The 25,214-nt window shown below is 31.3% G+C and overlaps 2 protein-coding genes across 7 annotated transcripts; one reads left to right on the top strand and one right to left on the bottom strand.

Annotated features, from left to right (window-relative positions):
• Positions 1-1,260: 1,260 nt before the first annotated feature.
• On the bottom strand, positions 1,261-4,554 carry LOC127245567 (cysteine-rich receptor-like protein kinase 3). Of its 4 annotated transcripts, none has more exons than XM_051266546.1 (8): positions 4,365-4,554; positions 3,512-4,261; positions 3,038-3,154; positions 2,821-2,960; positions 2,524-2,737; positions 2,194-2,428; positions 1,944-2,088; positions 1,261-1,855 (listed from the first exon to the last, which is right to left on the bottom strand). In XM_051266546.1, the coding sequence occupies exons 2-8, from the start codon at positions 4,116-4,118 to the stop codon at positions 1,511-1,513; spliced, it is 1,803 nt and encodes a 600-aa protein (XP_051122503.1). In that variant the 5' UTR covers positions 4,119-4,261; positions 4,365-4,554; the 3' UTR covers positions 1,261-1,510. The 4 variants fall into 4 exon arrangements, with proteins under 4 accessions (XP_051122503.1, XP_051122504.1, XP_051122500.1 ...); XM_051266547.1 differs by having other exon boundaries at positions 3,512-4,228; positions 4,369-4,554; XM_051266543.1 differs by lacking the exon at positions 4,365-4,554 and having other exon boundaries at positions 3,512-4,352.
• Positions 4,555-8,053: 3,499 nt separating this feature from the next.
• LOC127245383 (alpha-glucan water dikinase, chloroplastic) lies at positions 8,054-19,088 on the top strand. Of its 3 annotated transcripts, none has more exons than XM_051266215.1 (34): positions 8,054-8,180; positions 8,693-8,982; positions 9,502-9,543; positions 9,683-9,792; positions 9,879-9,957; positions 10,086-10,177; positions 10,254-10,410; positions 10,857-11,081; positions 11,252-11,590; positions 11,669-11,779; positions 11,910-12,008; positions 12,105-12,245; positions 12,332-12,420; positions 12,518-12,652; positions 12,898-13,060; positions 13,135-13,224; positions 13,318-13,503; positions 13,834-13,896; positions 13,985-14,047; positions 14,133-14,192; positions 14,313-14,465; positions 14,573-14,656; positions 15,201-15,377; positions 15,469-15,575; positions 15,757-15,970; positions 16,064-16,167; positions 16,320-16,452; positions 16,612-16,737; positions 17,135-17,245; positions 17,374-17,472; positions 17,575-17,748; positions 17,992-18,084; positions 18,410-18,525; positions 18,634-19,088. In XM_051266215.1, exons 2-34 carry the CDS (start codon positions 8,713-8,715, stop codon positions 18,836-18,838), a joined length of 4,410 nt encoding a protein of 1,469 aa, XP_051122172.1. In that variant the 5' UTR covers positions 8,054-8,180; positions 8,693-8,712; the 3' UTR covers positions 18,839-19,088. The 3 variants fall into 3 exon arrangements, with proteins under 3 accessions (XP_051122172.1, XP_051122171.1, XP_051122173.1); XM_051266214.1 differs by having other exon boundaries at positions 12,329-12,420; XM_051266216.1 differs by lacking the exons at positions 8,054-8,180; positions 8,693-8,982 and adding an exon at positions 9,169-9,282 and having other exon boundaries at positions 12,329-12,420.
• Positions 19,089-25,214: the final 6,126 nt, after the last annotated feature.

The raw sequence follows: 25,214 nt of genomic DNA, 5'->3' as shown, positions 1-25,214 counted from the left end.
ATATAAATATAAGGTTTGATTTTTTTTCACGCCAACATTTTCCATCGGTTTGTTGACGGTAGGACAAAAAAAATAAGGTTTGATTATATTGGGACAAAAAATGATCGAGTTTTGGTTATATTGGGACTAAAATTGATAAACATTTTATATTATGACCAAAAATGATGTATTTTTGTTATATTGTGACCAAAATTAATAAGATTTTTATATTATGACCAAATTGATGAATTTTGGTTATATTGAAACTAATTTTTTTTTTTCCTTCTTTAAATTTATACTCTTTTTTCTATTTATTTACACAAATATTAGTGATGGATCTCACATGTTTTTTTACCCTTAATTCTATTTTAATTTAAAATATATTTTTACTAATTTTATAAAATTCTATTTTCATCTTTACAAAAAGTACACAAATAATTTTAACATATATATATATAATTTGTGTAAAAAAAAAAAAAAAAAAAAGAAGTTGAGTATAATTTAGTAAGACTAATGAAATATATTATATATATATGATTAACATAGTTTTAAATAAATTATATATTCCAATTATTTAAAAAAGATATTCACATATCTTATATATATATATATATATATCATGCAAATCATGCCCGCAAATTACACGTGCATGCATGCAACTATCATGCAAAGACAATATATTATGGTGTTATTGATTTATATACATAAGACATGTTTGTGTCAGTGCACCTGTTAATATCATCTTCCTTACAGTAAACTGGAATTTCGGTTCGCTTGTTTGGGTTTCATACATATGTTTTTTAGAAAAATTATATTTATTTACACTCATTTAATAGGTTTGCTTATATATTACTACTATATCATTAGCAAAAATAATTTATAAATAAATAAAAATAAAATCATTTCATTCAGGTATGAGCGTACATTTTAATCAAATAATGAAATCTTTATTATAAATATAAATAAATAAAATGTATATTTTAGAATCTTTATACCGGATGTGTTGATTTGATCCCGTCAGTTTTATAAAAAAGAGTAACACATTCAACATATCACATTATACAATTTTATATAACACAATATACTGTGACCTCAATCGGTTATGACATAATACAATAAGTAATGTGATATGTTGTCGCATGCATTTTTATTTTTTATTTTTTTTATATGTGTTGATTTGATCCGGTTAGTATATGTTTATAAAAAAAACAACACATATGACAACATATCACATTATATAATTTTATATAGCACAATATATTATAATTTCAACCGATCATATGACATAACACAATATATAACTTGTCATTACACAATATATAACTCATACAACACATTTTTATATAAAACAATTTATGTTAAAATGCTAATTATATAACTCACGAAACAAATAAAAATAAAAATTTATTCAACCATGTACCTAAAATACTATATATACACTGAATTACCTATATATATATATTTAGCCTTGAATTTAGATCAATCAAAGTTTGTCCTTAATAGTTCCATTTCCATGTACGAAAAGCTAATGTCATCTTGGTATGAGAAAGCTCTCTGTAATTTCATTACCTGATGATCCCGTGTTCGAATTTCCTATCACCGGAGCTCCGTTCGCCTCCAAAAACGGGCTGCTGACCGCTGCCGGCGTCGCCGCAATACTCGAGCTGAGAAATGGCGGCTTCGTCGGTTCCGGGATTTGTTCGTTACCAATCAGCATCGTCGCCACAGCTGACATGGATGGCCGTAGCTCGGCGGAAGCTTGCACGCATAATAAGCCGATACGAAGTACCCGACTCGCCAATTCTTCGGGACACTTTCCGTTCATCGAGGGGTCGATCGCTTCGGTTAGTTTCCCCAATCTGTTAAGGTTCCATACCTACAAAAAGACGCCAGAAATAGACAACCTCAATCGTCGCGTCGTCGATTTAATTTTGTCGCAATGCAAGAAAGAAAAAAAACAAAACCTTATGGAGGATCGAATTCGAGTTCCGCAAAAACGTGCTGTTCGTCACGCCCGTCATGACTTCGACGATGACAACTCCGTAGCTATACACGTCTGCTTTCTCCGTAAGTTTTCCACGGATGATGTATTCCGGCGCCATGTAGCCACTGATTGTCGATAACACAAGGATTTAACATCGCACGCGATTTATTTTAGTTATTATTTAAATTTGCGCAACGAAGAAATGATGATCGAGAAAAATACGAACTCACAGTGTGCCGGCGACAGCGGTGGTTATATGACTCTGGTCCTCTGGGAACATTCTCGCGAGGCCGAAATCGGCGATCTTCGGTGTGAAGTCGTCGTCGAGAAGAATGTTGCTCAATTTCACGTCTCGGTGGATGATCCGCAAGTTCGATTTTTCGTGGAGGAAAGCGAGACCCTCGGCTGCGCCTAATATGATTTTGAGCCGTTCTTCCCATCCCAGCTTTGGGACATCTTTTCTAACTGCGAAAGAAATCGAGGACGAAGTGAACTAATTAGTCGAGAGGAATGAGTATCGGAGGCGGCGAGTCGGTATGAAAACGTGAATTAAAATCAACCACCGAAGAAATAGTCGTGAAGGCTTTGATTCGGGACATATTCATACACGAGGAGGCTTTCTGGCCCCGTCACGCTGCAACCCAAGAGCTTCACTAAGTTAGTATGCTCGACACCGCTAATCAAATTAACCTCATTGAAAAAATGATCCACCCATTGTTTGGTGCTGAAGAAGAGTCTCTTTACGGCGACTATCTGTCCTCCGGGCAATATCCCCTGTTGTTCTTGTCATAAAAATGGTTAGAGCATTGTCGAATGCCAAGATCCATGGCTTTCTAAATTCATCGAAATCAAGTTACCTTGTAAACAGATCCGGATCCGCCTTGCCCCAGTTTGTTAGAATCATGGAAGTAATTCGTGGCCCTCTCGAGACTTTCGTACGAATAATTGATTCTTGATTTGTTTACTACGGCGAGTAAGGGACCGAGCTGCTTCTTTGCTGCCATTTCACCGGTGAATGTTACAATGTAATCCAAGAAATAATAAAATGAGTGATCTGATCGATCGTTCAAGTACCTGTTTTTTCTCGCAGAATCTTCCTCCTCACGAATAATGATATCATAGCTATAAATAGCAGACAAGCGACGGCAACACAAGTTGAGGCAATGATGATTGCTCGGCGATGAGATTCTCCTAACATGTCAACACATAAATCATTCAACAACAATATCTTGTTCGACACTAAACAAAGCAAAGATAACCCTCAAACGTAAAGTACAAGAACGTATACACGACGCAAGATCATGTATCAACACAGATAACAGATCTACCATAAATTTTCCAAGATAAATCCATCGAAGAATCATGGAAGATATGTAAAAAAATTTCGAATCGTGGAAGATAAACACTAACAGCTAGAGGCATATATTATGAACGAAACTTTCGACGAGAGCAGAGAAAATCGAACCATGAACATCCACAAAATATTTCGTATGCACAGGAACATCAACTATCACTATATCAGCAAGAAAACTATAAGCAATCAATCACCTCCTTCACCAAGAGCATCATCAATGCCTGAATTGTTATAGAATTTCGTTGTTGAATATCTCAAATAACACCCTGTATTCAAAGCCCTCCCCTCCACCTTTGATGAGCAAGAAACAAGTCTAGATGCTGCATTCTCCAGACAATCCATACAGTCACTTCCATTAACAAACTCCCAACACTGACCTAAACCATAAACTGTTAAATTTCCATGGCTCACTAACCCTGTGAAAAATCCATCGTTCTTAGGCCCTTCCACTCTCGCATTCCTCACCAATTCCAAAACATTGGCCCTAAACAATGTCTGGTTACCAGAGAATTCATCATCCCCACAAACTGTTGTATCCACAGACCCCAAACTCTCATTGAAGAACATGTAATCATCGTACCTCAAATAGCATCCATCGAAGATGAGTCTACCTCCTTTTATCAGTCGCTGGAATGGAAGGCACCTCAGAACCTGCGTTTTGCACTGTGCGAAGCAGAGATCGCAATCGCGCCGGGATAAATCCTTCATACACTCTCCGAAGGCGTAGACTGTGTTGTTCTCCGTTCCGTTGATCGCTACTCCGTACCCTTGCCTGCTGACCTGCGGAGTTAGGGATTCCATCGCCGACAAGAAATTCGCGACGTACACTTGCCGATCGGAAGGTACCGCCGTTCTATTGCCGCAAATTAGGGCTACTTCAGTTGCTCTCGGCTCGCCGAATGACTGATGCACTGTGAAATTGAGGATTATCAGACTCCATAAACCTAAAATTGAAATGGATAGCGAATTCATCTCTGTTCCAGTAAACGAAAAGGATGATCATCAAAGAGGAAAAAAAAAACAACGTAAAACCACTGATAAATATACAAACAAATTCGACTGGAGTTTTCAACGCCAAAACCGCGTTTTCCAATGGTAGGGTCCGCGCGGGGCAGATACAATTCTCCTGAGTGGAATCGCCATGGATGACCCTCTCGATTCAATTCGCTGACCAACTCTGCAGATATTCAACGAGATGATGATGATCGCCATAGTTGCGGCGGGTGAAGGTCGCAGCACCTGATGACACGTGCGTATTCAACCGTCATATGTTTGACCTGCTTTACTTGTTGAAGATTGGGCCTGAAATATATAATATGAGGCCCAAATAGTTAAGACCCAATATTCAAAAGTGCTCTCGGCCCATAAATAGGCCCACGGATGAAAATAACTTCAACCGTTAAAACTGTTTTACTCTTAATTATATTTAAACTTAAATAGTTTAATTATACATATTAGGAGTTTGTTTATTATGAGAATAGCACTACGCTTAATAGCCAACATCTTGTTAGAAAATAGCACACGGTAATATTAATGACAACTAATTATTTATATTAATATATTACAAACACAACGTATGAACTAATAGTGCATGATATCATACAGTCTCACACAACACATGTACATATTATGTTATAATTATAAACAAACAACATGTATTGTTTCTAATAAATACTCGTGTTTTTTTTTGTATTTTATGGGTGCTGTTCTCGTGTTCTTTTAACAAAAAATAAATACTTATATACTTCCTACTTAATTTCTCATATACTTCGTATAAAAAAAATACTCATTTAAATTATCTTACAAAACAAACATATTCCGTTAGTTTTATTATTCAATTAACCAACAATGGTATTTTATAATGTAAAATATGAAGTATTGTAACTTGAACATCAATGATTTTTTAGTTATAAGAATTTGTTTAATTTTAGTTTGAATCTAAATTTGAATTTTTGTTTAATAATTTTAATGCCATGTTTCATAAATAAATAAATAAATAATAATAATATGTTTTCTATTGATAACTGGTTGATTAAATAGTGTTAATTTGAATTTGAATCCAATCAAACATGCTACATTTATTTATTTATCATTTTAATTTATGTTAATTTTTTTAATCATAAAAATTTGCTGTTTTTTTTAATAAAAAATATTATTTTATTATTATTATTATTTTTTATGACATGGAAACCCGTCTCTATCCGTAAAAAAAATTTCATAGGGGCATCCTCTCTCGTGAAGAGGTGATTTTTTTTAGTTTTTTCAGCTTAATATATTATATTTAAAATTTATTATATTTATTCAATTATTCAAATCCAGAGCATTTTATTTTATCAATTATTTTTAGTATATAATAAATTATATTCTCTCCGTCCGAGATACCGTGTCTGCTACACCGTAGACATCGTATTTTAGGGAGGATATAATTAGTAGATAATTAAAAATGTATTAGTGAAAATAATTATCCTATAATATAAATAATTATAAATTAAAATTAAGATAACTAATTAGTTTAATTAAAATTAAAAAAAATAAAATTAAAAATTTTTAAAATGAGATTAAAGTGTGTAATCAGTTTCCAAAAAAGAAAATTATGGTATATGGGACGGACAGAAACGGCAACGTGGACATGGTATCTGAAACGGAAGGAGTATTTTTTTATTTTCTATTATAAAAGTAAAAAGTAATTATTATTACATATTTTTATCAAATATGTGCTCAAATATTTAAGCATAAATGGATTACAAAAGAAGTATAAAATATATGAATATATTATTAAACTTTATTTAAATTTAATTTTTTTACTATTATAAAAGTATAATTGAGCAAACTGAATTTCTACTATAAAATAAAATAAAATACCAAATTAAATAAACTTTTTGTTTGCATCTAATTAATATTCCAAAAGTGCAAAGAATTGCTTCTATTTGAAGGCAAATTAAAGCATGCAATTCTTTCCCAATAAAAAATAATAAAGTGTGAATATATATTATTTTTTAAAAATTAAAGTGTTGAAATATAAATTCTAAAATTAATTTTGCTTTTTCGTTGAGTGCTCTATTGGCCTCAAACTTTGCCATTTCTAGTTTATGTTTGTTAGATGATAATAATGCATAGAGTTGTTAACAATTCGAGTCGAGTCGAACTGAACCAAATTTTAAGCATTCGTTAACGTTTACGAACAAGGCTCGTGTTCGTTCGTTAAGCTTCGAGCCCAGCTCGTTAAGAATTTTTGTTGTTTGAGCTTGTGTTCGTGTTCGATTCGATTAAATTCGTTCGAGTTCGTTCGAGCTCGTTTGTCTTATTTTTTTAAATTTATATATAAATTATAAAGAAAATTTAAAATTATTTTATTTATATATTTTAAATTAATATTTTTTTATCTATAAATTATAATTTTATTAGTATATATAATATTTATAATAAATATATTATTTAAATGAACGCTCGTGAACGTTCGCGAACAAAGCTCGGGCTCATTCGTTAACTAAACGAGTCTGTTTATATTGTTAGGCTCGGCTCATTAACATTCACGAACGAACTTTAACCGAGCCGAATCAAGCTGAGTTCACGAACGACTCGATTCGTTTAACAGCGCTAAATAATGCATAACAAAAAGATATGTTTCTTCTTGCTTGGAAAATTATCTAATAAACTTTATTTGAAATTCCTAAAATTTATTATAAATAAATAATATTTTAAATAAAAGGGTAAAATCTTGATAATTAAAAAATACAAACAAAAATAACAAGGTTGGAACCACTCAACTTGAACTTGCTGGAAATATCATCCCAAAAAAATCAACTTAGATTTATTAATGAAAACAAAAATGTCAATTTTATTACCTAATTATATGTATTTGGACCTACAGTTTCCACATAATATTGCATTTTTAATTAGTACTTAATTTATTCATTCTCATTTTATGTAAATTTAATTTTATTTTGCATAAAATGATTTAATTTAATACTCCATCCGTCAAACTAGAAAGTATACATATTTCTATTTTGGGATGTCAAATTACAAAGTAACCATTTAATTAAATACTCCATTTTTTTCACAAATACCCCTACTTTACATCACATCATTACTTTTATACCAAAAAAAGTAAGGGCATCATTTTATTACTTTTACCTGCCAACTGTAATTAAAATACTATTATTCCTTAATCTCCGCGCCAAAAGTAATTGTATACTTTTAGCTTAGACGGAGGGAGTATTGATTAAATCAGTTATTATGGTTGAATAGTATACATTTATATACAATCTCCGTAATATGGGCGTATTACTATAAATATGATAATTTAGTTAAAGTATAATTAATAACTAATTAAGAAGTGTATTAATAAAAAAATTATTGTATAATAAAAATAATTATAAATTAAAATTAAAATAATTTAATAATTTAATTAAAATTAAAATTTTTATAAATTTAAAATATGATTAAAATATATAATTATTTTTTTTTTAAAAAAAAAGACAAATTACATATAATAAAACAATATATAAAATAGAAATAGGTAAGAGGGGGTATAAAATTATACACGTAATTAAATTAACTTTTTTTTTTTAAGGGTGAAAATATCTAAATAGAAACCAAGGGGGGTCACGGACCCCACGCCCCATGCCTTAAGCACGTGACTAATTCCGAAGTTGCGCGTCTTTATTTTTGTGGCCCTCTGAAAAGCGGCCACGTGTCCCATTTCGTTGTGATAATATGATTAGGAGTAACGTATCATCACCGTCCCCTTCTTCTCTGGCACATTTCCCACTCACAGCTTTCCGAGTTCCAATCACTCGTCGATATTCCCTCGGATTCCGTCTCTGATTTGAATATTATTCTCTTCGTCTGCATTCGACGGAGGTGAGTATTGGATTTGCATTTATTTGGGGATGAAATGCTCGCGCATTTTTTGTTGAATTGTTTAATTGAGACTGGGTTAAAGCGTTGGATGAATTATTATTTTGCGGAGTGGTTGGGAGCTGGTTTGGTCGCTTGTTGATTGTGTAATGAAATGATTGATTAGCGTTGCAACGTTTTGCTGGAATTTTTTTTTGTGATCTTTGTAGATACGGAAGAACATTTGCTATTTCACTCACTGGTGGAGTTAATGTGCAATTGTCTGTGTGTGTATATATATTTATATTCTCGCGGTGAGAATTGTCGGTGCCTATATATGTATACATGTGGATAAGTGCTACTCTTTCTAATATGACAATGTGATTCAGGGTTCTTATAATGGTATTTTGGCGAGTATGCTGTAGTGGTTGCTTTATACTGCTGAATTTAACTGCGGTGGTGTTTATTTTTTGATCTGAATTCCTTTGGTTTATTTCTTTGAAGTAGAAATATTGACTCAAAGTTGTGATGTTTAGTGGTTAGATTTGAGAAAAACATGAGCAACGGCATAAGGAATAGCTTGCTGCACCAGAATTTACTTTCTCCAACAGTTTTGAAGCATAGAGATCGAAGCAATTCTTTGGCTTCTATTGGGGGAAATACCTTTCTCCAGCCTCAAGCAAATTCACTAGTACACAAATCCTCTATATCAACTAAGTTTCTTGGTAAGAAACTCAGTGTGCGGCAAAATAAATTACAGATGGGAAGGCAGACCACAGTTTCTAGATCAATTCGTGCAGTTTTGGCTGCTGATCGATCTCCAGTGGTAATAGAGTTTTTTAATTTTTAATCTGTTATTCCTAATAGAGTTTTTTTTTTAATAGTTTAATTTATTCCTAATATGAAGTGCTGTAACTGGAAAAGTTACTTGTATGTCATACATGCCGTCTAATCAATCAAGATGATGAATTAGCCCAGTGTGTGTGTGCATTCTAAAGTGAAGGTCGTTTAGGTGATCCAAGTTTTAGGCATTCAATCATCAGAAGCAGCTAAGATACTTTGCTAATGAGGAGAAGATGCAAATTTGAGAAGTTGATGCAATGAGCAAACACTTATTAGTGAAAAGGTTTGTCATTACAGAGACAAATGAATAGCTGGAGAGTAAACCATAAATGAAATTCAAAAGTATAGCAATAAAATACTAAAACTAGTTAAAAATATATGGAAGCGTTTGAAAGTAGTCATAATGTTATATAAAGTATTGACACGGGTTGTCTGAGATTCCAAGTTTTGTGATTGTTGTTATTTCCAGTCATGATAATCCATTGTTTTGGTTTTGTATCAGCTTTCGAAGAAGTTCAACCTGGATGAAAATATTGAATTACAGGTACTCAATGAATAGATTTTCGAGATTGTAGATGCAAAGAATATATCTGCAGCTACGCACACACACCAACACACGTTAATGTTGGGTGGATGAAAACAAAATGTAATCATTAGTATTAACATTGAATGTGCATCTTCAGGTAGATATTGGAGCTCCTACTGCGAATTCTACTTTTGAGGTAACTATTCAGGTTACAAGTAGTAGTGATTCCATACTTCTACACTGGGGAGCAATAAAAAGTCAAAAAGAGTAAGTTTAATTTGAAACAAGTTATCTAGTTAGTGTCATGGTACTCAAATTGCATCCTTATTATTTTATTTTGTTACTCTTATCAGAAAATGGATACTTCCACATCGTCGTCCAGTTGGGACTATGGTGCATAAGAACAGAGCACTAAGGAGTCCATTTATAAAAGTAAGTTTCATAGCACACCCACAGTTTGGCTGATTAAATATATTATCTTAGCGAAATGCATGCATTAATTGTGTTGTCAGAAATCTGTTAGATAACATGTCACTTTCTGTATGGTGACCTTGTCTTAGTCCGGTGCAAACGCTGTACTGAGAATAGAGATTGATGATCCTGAAATACAAGCTCTAGAGTTTCTTGTTTTTGATGAAGGCCAGAATATATGGTAAGCAATATATTGTTTGATAAAATAATCAAGCTTTGAGCTGTGCAATTAACAACAGTAATTGTAATATTCTCAGGTATAAGTACAATGGAGGTAATTTTCATGTCCAATTGCCCAAGGCAGAATCGAGGACTCCAACAAATGTTTCTATTCCCGAGGATCTTGTACAAATTCAAGCCTATTTGAGGTGGGAGAGGAATGGAAAACAGATTTATAGCCCAGAGAAAGAGAAGGTAGTAAATTGCTGCAGATTAATCTTCTGTTTAGGATATGGATTAATGTTCCTAGTACTATTAGTAATTAAGTTAAAAGGAACATTAACACCAAGATGTATGATGCATAAAAATTAGGACTGTCATATTACTCAATAAAGTTAATTATATTGAACTTACAATTACCACCAATTTGTGCTGGTGAATTCTCATGAAGAATAAGAAAAGAAAGCCTTTGCTAAAGTCCCTCTTTTTGCAAGTCATAGCTGTTTTTGTTCACAGTAATGAGGGTATGTGGATATATGATGTCTTATGTGCTTTAGGTCTAATGAATCACATTATATGCCAATTTGGTCTTTTAAAGACATGGTTGCATAGAAGAATTCAAGGTTTTTGTCTAGTTGATGCTGATTTTTCTATGTAAATACATCTTGAGCTTTTTATGATTTGACTAAGAAATTAAACAGGAGGAGTATGAAGCTGCTCGAATGGAGCTGTTGGAAGAGTTAGAAAATGGTAAAACTGTGGAGGACATCCGAACAAAGTTAACAAGCAAGGGTGATACCAGTGAGAGTAAGGAACAAGTTACTTCCGACACAAAGAGCAGTATACCCGATGATCTTGTTCAAATACAATCATATATACGATGGGAGAAAGCTGGAAAGCCAAACTATTCTCCAGAGAAGCAACTTGTAAGTATTGACCCTTGAATAGCTTTCTGAAGCTTGGTAATTGTTGGGAATTATGAGTAATTTACCTGCACATAATACAAGTACATCTTTCAATATACAGTGGAGAATAAGGACTGTTCCTAGCTTTTGCACTTTTGTTGCTTTTGAACCAAGTGTCATCACATTAACAGGATGAATTTGAAGCAGCAAGAAAGGATCTGCAAGATGAACTTGATAAGGGTACTTCCCTTGATGAAATACGGAAAAAAATAACCAAAGGAAAGATACAAAGTAAGGTATCAAAGCAATTGGAAAAAAAAAGTTATTTCAGTGTAGAAAGAATCCAGCGCAAGGCAAGGGACGTAATGTCGATTCTCACAAAGTTTGATTCTGTGTCCAAAGAAATAACAATCTCATCAGAACCACCAGTTCTTTCAGTAGTAGAGCAGTTCTCTAAAGAAATAGAAGATCACATTGATGGATCTATAATGAACAAAAAATTATTTAAGCTTGGGGATAAGGAACTCCTGGTAAGTATGTAAAGTCTTATAAGCTGGAAATTTTTAATATGAAGTGCCTTTGTATGAGCTTTTGTATGTCTTCATCAGGTACTTGTAGAAGAGCAGCCCTCTGGAAAGACCAAAGTTCATATGGCTACAGATTTTCCAGAACCAGTTGTACTACATTGGGCTTTGTCCAAAAGACCCGGAGAGTGGGAAGTACGCATTAAAGCTCTTTATTATATTTTAGCTCTAGCAAGCTTGCAATTGAATGGAAAAATAAATATGCTTTTTATTTATTGTTGCTTATAATTTTTTATTGTTAAGAGATTGTGCAATATTTCCACAGGCACCTCCTTCAACTGTTTTGCCCCATGGCTCAGAGTCTCTTGATAAAGCTGCTGAAACAAAATTCAGCACTAGTCCACCTGACAGAAAGTTTCACGAGGTCTAAAAATGATGATTATATTGATGCCTACATGCTGCAAGGCTATAAGCCAACTTCATAAGAACGGGGAACATAATTTTCTTAAACTGTACTCAGGTCCAACAATTGGAAATCACAATTGAGGATGACAATTTTGTTGGAATGCCATTTGTTCTTGTTGCTGGTGGAAATTGGATAAAGAACCAAGGGTCTGACTTCTATATTGAGTTTAAAACTGGTTCTAGAGATGTCCATCAGGTTTTTAACATGATCTAAATATTACTTCTTAACTTTGTGCATATCTATTTTATTCGAAGTAATCTTTTCATGTTTTTGCTCAGAAGGATACTGGGGATGGGACAGGAACAGCCAAGTCTTTGTTAGATAAAATATCTGAATTGGAAAGTGAAGCTCAGAAGTCCTTTATGCATAGGTGAGAAATCCCTCTTAAAATTTGCATTGATCACATATTTCAGCTTTTAAGCAGAAAAGTGAATTACCTATATTGAGGGAACATGTTCATTCTGCAGATTCAACATTGCGGCAGACTTGATGGAACAAGCAATAAATAATGGTGATCTGGGTCTTGCTGCAATACTTGTCTGGATGAGATACATGGCCACAAGACAGCTGATCTGGAACAAAAATTACAATGTGAAACCAAGGTAGGATACCTGTATCTTTAACTATTCTTAATTTCTTTAAATCACCGAGTGTGCCCATAGACTCCTGAAAGTATGGTAGCGATCCATACAATTTTTAAGTCACTTGTATATGAGCGTTTAAGGGTCTTTGTCCTTTCGTTGTTGTTGTCAGATTAGAAGAATGTTTTTCAATGCGTTTGTACTCTCTCTCTCTCTCACCAATGAGTTGTTTGTTTCTATTTTAATTTTGATGTTTGTTTGTACAGAGAAATAAGCAAAGCTCAGGACAGGCTGACGGATTTGTTACAGGATGCCTACAAGAAAATTCCACAATATCGTGAAATTTTACGTATGATCATGTCTACTGTGGGTCGTGGAGGTGAAGGAGATGTTGGGCAACGAATAAGGGATGAAATATTGGTCATCCAGGTCTTTTTCTTCACTTCTTCTCTTTCTATCTCAACATTTTGATTATGATTACATAGTATATTATTCAATGACAGAGAAACAACAATTGCAAGGGTGGAATGATGGAGGAATGGCATCAAAAGCTGCATAATAACACTAGTCCTGATGATGTTGTAATATGCCAGGTAAGCAGAATATTAGTTAACATGCATTTTTGTATTGTGCTACAGTTATATTTGACTCTAGACAATATTCTTGTCTCATTGCATCTGTTGTAGGCACTACTTGACTATATCAAAAGTGACTTTGACATCAGTGTTTATTGGAAAACCTTGGAGGATAATGGAATAACAAAAGAGAGGCTTCTTAGTTATGACCGAGCAATCCATTCTGAACCAAATTTTACTAGGGATCAGAAGGATGGTCTTTTACGTGATCTGGGAAACTATATGCGGACACTGAAGGTTAAAGCTCTAATGACTTGCATTCCTTTTTATAATTTCTGTATTTAGAATTTGAAGGTTAAAGCTATAATGACTTGCTTCAAGATGTGCTTTATTGCATGCCCAAGAATCTTTGAAATTAAATGCCTACATAATTGGATGATCAACGTTGTGACAGTTTCCCTTTAAGAACTTCCTCAAAAGTACTAGTAAGAGAAGGTCAACACTCCGAAAGTTTCTTTGTAAAGATCAGGGTAGATGAGAATAGTTTATGAATGTCATTCTTCCCAAATACTTATTTTAAATATACTTTCTTCTTCCTCCAAACTTGTATCACTTACGTGTTTGCAGGCAGTTCATTCTGGAGCAGATCTTGAATCAGCAATCGCAAATTGCATGGGCTACAAATCTGAGGTAGTTCCATTTAGTGCACCTTTAGATTCTTTGAAACTTGGTTTTATGTGTTTTCAAACGTTCATTTGGTTCTATTACTTATCATCAGGGACAAGGTTTTATGGTTGGAGTCAATATAAATCCTGTGCCTGGCTTACCTTCAGGATTTCCGGTAGCTTATTTCTCCTATACTAACCTGTTAATAAATGACCTGGACTGCTTTCCTAGTAATTTTTTTAAAACATTTGTGGGAACAGGAACTACTTCAATTTATTATGGAACATGTTGAAGATAAAAATGTGGAAGCACTCCTTGAGGTATATCAAATCTTTTATAGGGCTTATTCTTCATTCTTCTCAACCATACTTTACGAAGAAAGCTTGATGGCATTCTAAAATTGTCTTCCCCCCCCCCCCCATCAATGGTCTTATATTTAGGGATTGCTAGAGGCTCGTCAGGAGCTCAGGCCAATGCTTTTCCACTCAAATGACCGTCTTAAGGATCTGATATTCCTAGACATTGCACTTGACTCTACTGTTAGAACTGCTATAGAGCGTGGATATGAAGAACTAAGTAACGCTAGTCCTGAGGTATGCTATGTTTTCAATTGTTTATCACACTTCCTTTTTTCTTCGCCCCCCTTGCAATTATATTAGACATTATATGTTTTCCAACACCCGCTCCATCATATATGCAGAAAATCATGTATTTCATCTCACTAGTTGTTGAAAACCTTGCACTTTCAGTGGACAACAATGAAGATCTTATTTATTGCTTGAAGGTGAGGTTCAATTAAATAAGAGAACTCCTCAAATTCATTTATATTTCTGCTTTACATCTGCTTTGAACAATTAGGTGTCATGTTATAAATCTCTCTTATATCAATACATATGTCCATTGATTGTCCTTCGAAGTTTTGGCAACTTGGGTGATGAGATTGTTTCCTTTTTTTTTTTCTTTCACGTATTTGAAGGGGACCAAGGTAATTATATTGAACCTAAAATAACTAAGTACTAAACAATTACAACCAAAATTCAAAACTAGCCGTCCTTGAAGAAATAGCATGAACTGTATTGATTTACATATTAAAACTAGCCGTGTAGCATTATGGCATTCTGTTTCGCCTGCAAGATTCACCCATATGGTATTTCATAATTATAATACCAAGTAACAAACAAGAATCAGAAATGATATTGCTTTCATAGCACTTATAGTTAGGAACCATTTGCTCTCTATGGCCATTTTGCATAGATATCCATGATCTTGTCTAGTTAATTTGAGTCCTTTTACTTGCTGATAGTGATTTTCTTTCCTTTTTAACCAAGGGATGGAACCGAGCTCTTACCATGTTTAAGAACAAAGATGATCACTGGGCATTGTTTGCCAAATCAGTTCTTGATCGAAGTCGGCTTTCACTTGCTAGCAAGGCTGAGTCATACCATCATCTATTGCAACCCTCGGCAGAGTATCTTGGTGGTCGACTTGGGGTGGATCAGTGGGCAGTATGTTATCAGATAAATTTTATTAGTCCTTTTAACATCTTATGCTACAACTTTCCCAAACATAGGAATTGTGTGTTCTCGATTTCTGCAGGTCAGTATATTTACTGAAGAAATTATCCGGGCTGGATCAGCTGCTTCATTATCTGCACTTCTTAATCGATTAGATCCAGTTCTCCGAGAAACAGCTAATTTAGGAAGGTTGTTATAAATGCATACTCTGCAACTCTCTATTTTTTATGACAACACCTAAAACCACATTCTTTAACTCAAGCATGGCATTTTGTATCCCAGACGACATTTGAGGATACAAATATAACACTTTTTTCAATGGTTAATATGAACTTGTGCCCCAATAATCCAAGGAAATGTTCTGAAACAGTTGGCAGGTCATCAGTCCAGTTGAAGCTGTGGGATATGTGGTGGTTGTCGATCAGTTGCTTTCTGTTCAGGATAAATCATACTCAAAACCAACTATTTTAGTTGCTAATTCTGTTAAAGGAGAAGAAGAAATTCCTGATGGTGTTGTAGCAGTGCTTACCCCTGACATGCCTGATGTTTTATCACATGTTTCTGTTCGAGCAAGGAATAGTAAGGTTGCAGTCTGTTTCCTTTTCAGTTCTTCGGTTTGACTGTTGACAACAAAAGAGTACACTGCTACATCTAAATTTTTCCTCACCTTTTTATAGGTTTGCTTTGCCACATGCTTTGATTCAAACATATTGGCCAATATCCAGGCCAGTGAAGGAAAGTTATTGCGCTTACAACCTACATCTTCAGATGTGAGATACAGGTCAGCAATTTGATCCTTTGTTTATAATACCAAAGAGTACAATGATACTTTACTTTTCCATGCTTATTTTTTATTCACCTTCAAAGAACATGGTAAACCCAAAGAAACAGCCCTTGATTATGTGGAGGTAAGCCAACACTTTCCTTTTGCAGTGAAGTGAAAGAAGATGAGCTTGTGAATTCAACTAGCTCAGAAGAAGATTCATCTGTTCCATCTGTGACTTTAGAAAAGAAGTTATTTGCTGGAAGATATGCAATCTCATCTGAGGAGTTTACAAGTGAAATGGTCTGCCTCTTACATTCATCTTTTATTTGAGAATTTTTTTCTATAATGTTCGATTGGTATTTCCTTATGGTATATTTTCATAAGAAACAACTTCTTTACTGCACATTCTAGTATAAGCTTGTTATGCTTACATGCAGTGCATGATTGAACTTTCTCCAGGTTGGAGCAAAATCCCGCAATATTGCACACCTTAAAGGGAAACTTCCATCTTGGGTTAATATACCAACTTCTGTTGCGTTGCCCTTTGGTGTTTTCGAAACTGTCCTTTCAGACAATTTAAACCAGGTAACTAATTTACATCACATGCATTTCATTCGCCTCCACTTCTATTTGCATATCATATCATCCTTTGCGATCAAATTAAATTTACTTGTGTGATTTGTCCAGAGATTTTTGGTAGTAGTGTCTGCTGTTCTCTGTCTTGTGTGATCGTTATGCAGTATCTGCTTCCTAGGACTATACTCTCTCCTTTGTCAAACTTTGCAACAACTCCTTTTCTTGGGCTATATTACATGATCTCCTGAAAGGGTGGATTTTAGAAAATTCTTTGAAATACATGAAACTATTGCGTGTGGGATTTTAAATGTTTTCGAGGGATGAATATGTGGCATCTACATGCAGACTTAATCGAACTGTTTGGGGTAATGAGCCTGTTTTGCATTATTTATAAACATATTTGCAGGCTGTGGCCAATAAGTTGCAAGCATTGAAAAGCAAATTAGGTGAAGAGAACTTCGATGCCCTTGGTGAAATCCGAAATAATGTTTTAGAACTTTCAGCTCCTCCACAGCTGGTATGTTCGCTTTTCAATTTCCATTTGTTTTCATGCTGATTAATTTGGATGTATGAGATCAAGAGACACATTAATTGACTTCTTCATTTCCCCTTTTTCGGATGTTTACTTATATAACTATGTTCCAGGTCAACGAGCTTAAAGAGAAGATGCAAGGTTCTGGCATGCCTTGGCCTGGCGATGAAGGTGAACAGAGATGGGAACAAGCATGGATGGCTATAAAAAAGGTAAGCTGTCTATATGCTACCGACCATGTTGCAACTATTACTTATTCTTCGAGATTTTATAATTTTTACAACTCTAAAATCGTATACTACTGCACTGCTAAGGTCTGGGCTTCAAAATGGAATGAAAGAGCATACTTCAGCACAAGGAAAGTGAAACTTGATCACGACTATCTTTGCATGGCTGTTCTTGTCCAAGAAATAATAAATGCCGATTATGCTTTTGTTATCCACACTACAAACCCATCTTCTGGGGATTCAACAGAAATATATGCAGAGGTAACATTGTTTCGCATCTTCATCTAACTTCATTCTTGACCCTTTAAAGTTTTGGCAAACTTACGAGGAACATAATATTAATTAACCGGCTCAGAATGACTAATTGCACAAATATATATGGTTCATTTGTTAAGAAATGCAATCAATTTAATCAGCCTCCCACCATACTTGCTAGCTATTGCGTGGCTTGAAACTACTCTTGCAGAAAAGCTGGACACATACTCATATGTGCTCTTTTATTAGGTTGTCAAAGGACTTGGTGAGACATTGGTGGGAGCTTATCCAGGTCGTGCTTTGAGCTTTATTTGCAAGAAAAATGACCTCAGCTCTCCTCAGGTAAGAGCAATCTCCTTTCCAGAAAAAACTTAAAATATTCAGTTATGCAGACTATAGTGTGCCTGCATATTTCTGCCAACATCGGTTGTTTCGACATTATTCAAGTATGCATATAGTCCTAAATGATATATATATATATTTTTTATAACATGGGAACCCGTAGCCGCTACTTGTCCAGATATATTGATTATGTTGTACCTTGTTCAAGATATAAACTTTTTCTCCCATCGCAACAATACAATGCTTTTGTGTGTTTATGTGTAAACTCTTGTAATTATTGGCAGCAGCTAAAACTCGACTCCGGTGCATTCTTGAACCATTTCAGGTTTTGGGTTATCCCAGCAAACCTATTGGCCTTTTCATACAAAGGTCTATAATATTCCGATCAGATTCAAATGGCGAAGATCTAGAAGGCTACGCTGGCGCTGGACTTTACGACAGGTGTGTTTTGGATTAAGATATTCAACTCGATAATCTTTATTCTTTCCTTACTTGAAAAGTTTGATTATTGAATAAACAAATTATGTTCCTGATTGAAATTCATTGCAGTGTCCCAATGGATGAAGAGGAGAAAGTTGTCCTCGACTACTCCACGGATCCATTGATCGTTGATGGAAGCTTCCGGCATTCGATACTCTCCAGCATAGCTGGCGCAGGAAACGCAATCGAGGATCTTTACGGCTCGGCGCAAGACATTGAAGGTGTTGTGAAGGATGGGAAAATCTACGTGGTCCAAACACGACCCCAAATGTGATCTCAGAGATATACATACAGAAAACAAAAATAAGGTGACACCATCTCAGCCACCCTTCTTCTACATGCTGTTATATATATATATATATATATACACACATATTATAGTCACTGCCTTTTCAAGAATATTTAAAAAAGAACCAAGTTGGAATTATGAATATTGAATCTGCAGGAATCATTGTAATTGTACTAAGTATTACAAGATGTAACATTACGATTTATTACCATAATAATATTTGATTATTGAGGAAGAGGAGTGACATGATTATTTGATAAATATAGGATATAAACTATTAGTCTATATATATATATATATTGATTAGGATAGGATTGATTAATATACTAGTAGTAGTAGATTAAGCATTTAGATTATGATGATGATGATTGATTGGTAGGGAGGAATTAAGGGACAGTATGATTGATTGGATTGGCAATGGCTCACATACCATAATTGATGATGATGATGAATTACACTTGTTGTCGTTTGTATTGTGGGGAGAGAAAATGAAAAATACACACCTTTTAAGTTTTTTCATTATGTCTTCTATTGCACTCCAAATTTCTCTTTAATTATATAATATGTCGGTCTCTAAGAGTTTCATTTGCATGTTAATTTTTTAATATTAACTATTTATCAAAATTTAATAAAAATTAAAAAAAATTATAAAAATACTCTCATTAGTGTCTTATAATACTAACATAAGAATATTTGTATAAAAAATTATGCAAATAGCAAAAGGTAAATTTGACTGTTAGAGCAGGACGGATGGAGTATTTTTTTTTTCCGATTTTATCTTTTCATTTAATGAAATGTTATACTCCTTCCGTTCCATAACAAAATATCCATTTAGTAACTGTACTTTTTTACAAATACCCTTACAACTTACAATATATTACACAAATATCATTACCTTTATATCACACGTACTAATAATAAGGTTATTTTGGTTATTTCTACTTTATTTCTATTATATCCCAATATAATACTAATATACCTAAAACTAAGCGTAAAAAGTAATTGGATACTTATCAATGAGACGGAAGGAGTACTACTATTTTTATATACAAAAAAGCATAAAATATGTGGTATAATTTTTTGAAAAATAAAATAAAATTGGAAGAGAACTATAAGGTTCATTTTCACATTATTATTATTATTATTATTATTATTATTATTAAAATGGGCAAGAGTGAAAGGGGTTTGTTCTGGTCAAACAGATAAACAGAGGGTGGAGCCAAGCCATAATTCAAATTCTGCTGCCAATATATATAAAAAATATAGTAATAAATTCATTTTCCATACTTGCATGCATTATTATATCTTCACATAAATGTAGGTGTCTTTGGATGTGCTTTTAACTTTCTGTTTATTAGAAATAAAATTTGAATTATATATACAATAAAATAATTTTAATGTGAATGGAGATTAAAAAACATTTGGTATATTTATATATATTTCTTTATTAATTAAGTAAGTAGTTGAAAATATTAATGGCACATTAAATCCGATCTGCCCGCCACACCTATATATAATAATGATTTTAAGTATTATTATTTTTCTTGTGCTTTCACATTATTATTAACTCTTTGAAGTTGAATTATACTCTGTTTCATATCTATATATTCATTTATTTTTTTTTTGCATGAAATTTTAGAAATATTAATATTATATTGAGATAAAGTATAAATAAAGGTAAAAAAACTAAAGTATTGTATGATATAAATGTAATGACATTTGTGTAATATATTGTAAATTAGAAGGGAATTTATAATGTTAGGTAGATAGTACAATTACTAAAAAAGAAATAGATACTTTGTGATGAGACGAACCAAAATGAAAAAATGGATAAATTGTTGAGGGACGAAGAAAATATATAAGCTGGATTTGTTTACTTGTGTTTTTCCTTCTCACTCTTAATTAATTAATTTATTTATTTAAATATCACAAATAAATGAATTAATGAAAATCTAGTATGTGTTATAATATGAGTTTATATTTGTATTTTGTACTTAAATAATAATTTTACGTACATAAGACATGACGATGAATGTATACATGAATTAAATCATGAGAATTATATAATATTTTTTTTACAAAAAAAAAATTAAGATAAATACAACCCTAATATAGTACTTCATCTATCCCATGTAATTTGTCTCCTTTAGTTTAGGCATGTAATTAGTAAGTAATTAATAAGTATAACAGTGAAAATAATTATAATTTAATAAAAATAATTACAAGATTAAGATAACTAAATAGTTTAATTAAAATTAAAAAAAATTATAAATTATGAATTTTAAAATATAATTAAAGTATATAATTATATTTCCAAAAAAAAAAATGACAAATTATATGTCACAGACTAAAATAGAAAGATGAAAAAAATTAAGTAAGATGGACAATAATAGAATAGATTATATATTTATGAATGATTTTGAACTACATAATATAGTACCATCAAATAATATATTCCCCCTCCCTCTCCCATAAGAAACATATTATTTTTCATTTTTGTCGGTTCCAAAACAATGATACTATTTCTTAATTTAGTAATTGTAATAACTACCTAACATAATTAATACACTTACAAATTTCAATATATTACACAATGTCATTACTTTTATATCACACAATTTAATAAGGGCATTTTTGTCATTTTCACTATAAACCAATATAATAGTAATATTAAAAAATTTACATGCAAAAAAAAATATTACCGATTTCATAGGACAGAGGTACTATATTGTTGTTTGAATTAATATACTTCATATGTTCCTTAACAATCTATCTATTTTTTCATTTTGGTCCGTCCCATAACAAAATATCAATTTTTTTCCGGTAATTGTACTATTTACTTAACATTACAAATATCATTCCAATTTATAATATATTACACAAATATCATTACTTTTATGTTATATATTTCAGATTAATCTTTTTAGCTTTATTTCTATTACATCTTAATATATACTAATATTTTTTTAAAAAAAAAAATTTAAAAAGAACAAACGGATAGCTAGATATAGGATAGTATATTCTTTCAAATGCATGGCAAGTATATATATAAATAAAGGAGTAGTTAGGGTATTAATTTAATATTTTATAAAATATATATATATATATAGTATATGTTTATTCAAAATTATACTAATAGAATAATAGTAATTTTATTTCAAATAACACCCATATATAAAAGTACATAAATGAATTTAAATGCAATTTATTACTAATAATTGATGACAGTTTAAAAATAGGTAGCATAGTATGAAAAACAAAAGTTTAATCCCATTTGGAAGTAATAAAATTGTTTGAGGGCACTCATCTAGTAATTTTTTTTTGGTTCTTATTTGATCCAATTCAGTAACTATTACTCTCTCCGTCTCAATACAATAGTTTTGTTTATCATTTTTGTCCGTTCCAAAACAACAGTCTTATTTTCATAAATAACCATGTCACCATAAAACTACCTCTACTTTTTCATTTTTATTACACAATTGCCACTATTTTTTACACTAATACACTCACAAGGGCAAAAAAGGTCTTTTATCCAAACTTTTTACCAACTACCGGTATAATCTCAACCCAATTAAGACTATATTTATGGGAAGGAGAGAATATTTTTTTATTTTCTTTCATTTATTTTACTTTTCAAATATCATTATTAATTTTAATTAATATTTATTTTTTTAAAAGAAATTAAATTAATAACTTATCAAGTCACTATTGAACATTTTGTTACTATGTGCCATATTTCTCGACCAACTTTCTTACGACAACTTACTTTGCAATAAAAACAAAAGGTAATTTCACATGCATGTCAACCAGTGACGTATCTAAGGAGGGGCTTGAGAGGATAAGCCTTGGCCCCCAAATTTTATTTACTTTTTTAAGTGTAAAAATAATTATGTTAATTTTCTTTTCAAAATGCTAAATTATCATTTTATATATATATATATATATATATTCGTTTGTTACTACTGTGACAGATAATCGAAAAATACAATATCAAATCACAATATTTAACTCATTTGAACTCAGCACAAGGTCTAAGAAAAATATATTTTAATAATTAAAAAATATATAATAAAATTTGTGGTATTTATTGTAATAAAATATTAAATAAAAAGTTAAATATTGATTTTTTTTACTTTTTCAAATGTAATAATTGATAAATTTAACGGACAAATGAAAAAAATAATAATAATAAGAGACAAATGAAGTAGTATTTAGTTTTCATACAAAAATACTTTGTTCAACTATTTTTTATTTTTTATTTTTAATTACAAAATAAAAATAAAAACAAACCCAAAGGGGTATTATTACCTCGGTTTCAAAATATTTGACGTGTTTGATTAGTTATATTGTATTCAAAGTAATTGAATTTAATAAATTAATGATAATAAATCATGATATTATTTTACTCAATTCGTGATTTATAAAAATTATTTTATTCATTTTTTGCGTATCGATCTTGAACATTAATTATTAGTACTATATTAATATGCGGTATTATTTCTGACTAGCTTTAAGGATTACAATTTATATATATATATATTGATATTTGAATATTAATTATTATATACAACTACAAATCAGTGAAAAAAAAAATATAAAAATTTTTATATTAGTGTTTTATAATACTAATTTAATGATATTTGTAAACATAATTTAATAAAATGACACAAAAAATAAATGACAATTTTTTACGGGACAAAAATAATATTATTGATATTTTAAAATAAAAATTACTATATAACATGATACATTATACTCTCTCCGTTCCATAACTAAATATCTATTTTTTTCACGTAGTTTTAGAAATATTATTATTATATTTGGACGTAGTAGAAATGACTAAAATAACCCTATTAGTATGTATGATATAAATGTAATGACATTTGCGTAATATATTATAAATTATAAAGATATTTGTAATGTTAAGTAGACAGTACAGTTACTAAAAAAATCAAATAGATACTTTGTTATGTGACGGATTAAAATGAAAAAATAAATACTTTGTTATGGGACGGAGGAAGTATAATTTTATGTAATACTGTATAATATATTGTTATTTCAACACAATAAATGGATTATACAAGATAGCACAATATACAATTTCTACAATACATATTTCTACATAAAACAATATATATTATATTTTTTGTGATAAAATAATAATTACTTTAAATTAAATTAAATTAGTATATTAATTTGATGAAATAGTATGATGTTGACTTTATCCTAACTTCTGGCGTGGTTAATGATAACAAAGTGCATTATTAGGACAACTTATTTATAGTTTATAGCATGGTGTTTTTTTCTTTTCTTTTCTTTTTTTCGTTTAATAAAAATATAATCTCCTCATGTGGTCTAATAATTATGAGAATATACTTTATTTTGTTTTATTTTATTCCTAAAAAAAAAAAAAAAAAACAAAAAACATGATGTCTCCTATTCATAAAGCAGGCTAATAAGCCTTTTGCAGCTTTACAATATGCACTAACATGTATATATATATATATACTTACTCCGTTCAAATACAATAGTCTTATTTATCATTTTTGTTCGTTTCAAAACAATAGTCTTATTTCCATAAATAATTATATCACTATAAAATTACCATTACTTTTTTCATTATTATTATACAATTGCCCGTACTTTTTATCCATGTTAATATAATATCAATATTTTTTAAATCTCGTGTCAAGCACAAATCAGACTATAGTTCTGGAACGAGGGAGTATTATATACATATGAAAAAAAAAAAAAAAACTATAATCGAAATATATTTTCAAAATTTATACATTAGGTAATAAATGAATATTATCAATTTTGATAGGGAAAAGAAAGGGTGGTTAGAATTTCATTAAATTAAAATTTCAAATAATGAGCTACAACACAATAATAATAATAATAATTAAAATAAAATTATAAGAACGCATGCTCATTGCGCGTGTCTCCATTGCACTAATTATTTGGAAAAATGAAAACCCATTATTATTAGAAATTTTCTATAATAATTACAAGGCCCATAGAATTATCATTTTATTTACAATTATTCCCAAGGACAAAATTAATCTCCCTTTTAAATAAATTCATAAATAAAAGTTAAATATATATATATATGTATGGTGGCATCTACACTGTTACGAAAAGCATTGTACTCATATATGTTAATATAATATAAATATAACATATAAACTAATATTTCCTTCGGTAATACGGAAAAATTTAAATTAATACTAAAATAATTAAATAGTTTAATTAAGATTAAAGAAATTATAAAATATAAATTTAAAATATAATTAAAGTGTATAATCATAATTCCAAAAAATAAAATGACAAATTATGTAGTATAAGACGAAAATAAAAAATA

This window comes from Andrographis paniculata, unplaced genomic scaffold (genome assembly GCF_009805555.1).
Source record: "Andrographis paniculata isolate CXL003 unplaced genomic scaffold, ASM980555v1 Contig22END, whole genome shotgun sequence".
Taxonomy (NCBI): Eukaryota; Viridiplantae; Streptophyta; class Magnoliopsida; order Lamiales; family Acanthaceae; genus Andrographis; species Andrographis paniculata.
Note: the sequence above shows the minus strand (reverse complement) of the source record. Positions and strands in the feature narration are given on the sequence as shown.

Coding starts and splice junctions, on each gene's coding strand:
- LOC127245383 (XM_051266214.1), top strand. CDS start 8,713: ATGAGCAACGGCATAAGGAATAGCTTGCTGCACCAGAATTTACTTTCT. Junction 13,897..13,984: donor GCATGGGCTACAAATCTGAG/GTAGTTCCATTT, acceptor ACTTATCATCAG/GGACAAGGTTTTATGGTTGG. Junction 16,453..16,611: donor AGGAGTTTACAAGTGAAATG/GTCTGCCTCTTA, acceptor AACTTTCTCCAG/GTTGGAGCAAAATCCCGCAA.
- LOC127245567 (XM_051266543.1), bottom strand. CDS start 4,289: ATGAATTCGCTATCCATTTCAATTTTAGGTTTATGGAGTCTGATAATC. Junction 2,089..2,193: donor ACCGCTGTCGCCGGCACACT/GTGAGTTCGTAT, acceptor ATCGACAATCAG/TGGCTACATGGCGCCGGAAT. Junction 1,856..1,943: donor CGAATTCGATCCTCCATAAG/GTTTTGTTTTTT, acceptor GTCTTTTTGTAG/GTATGGAACCTTAACAGATT.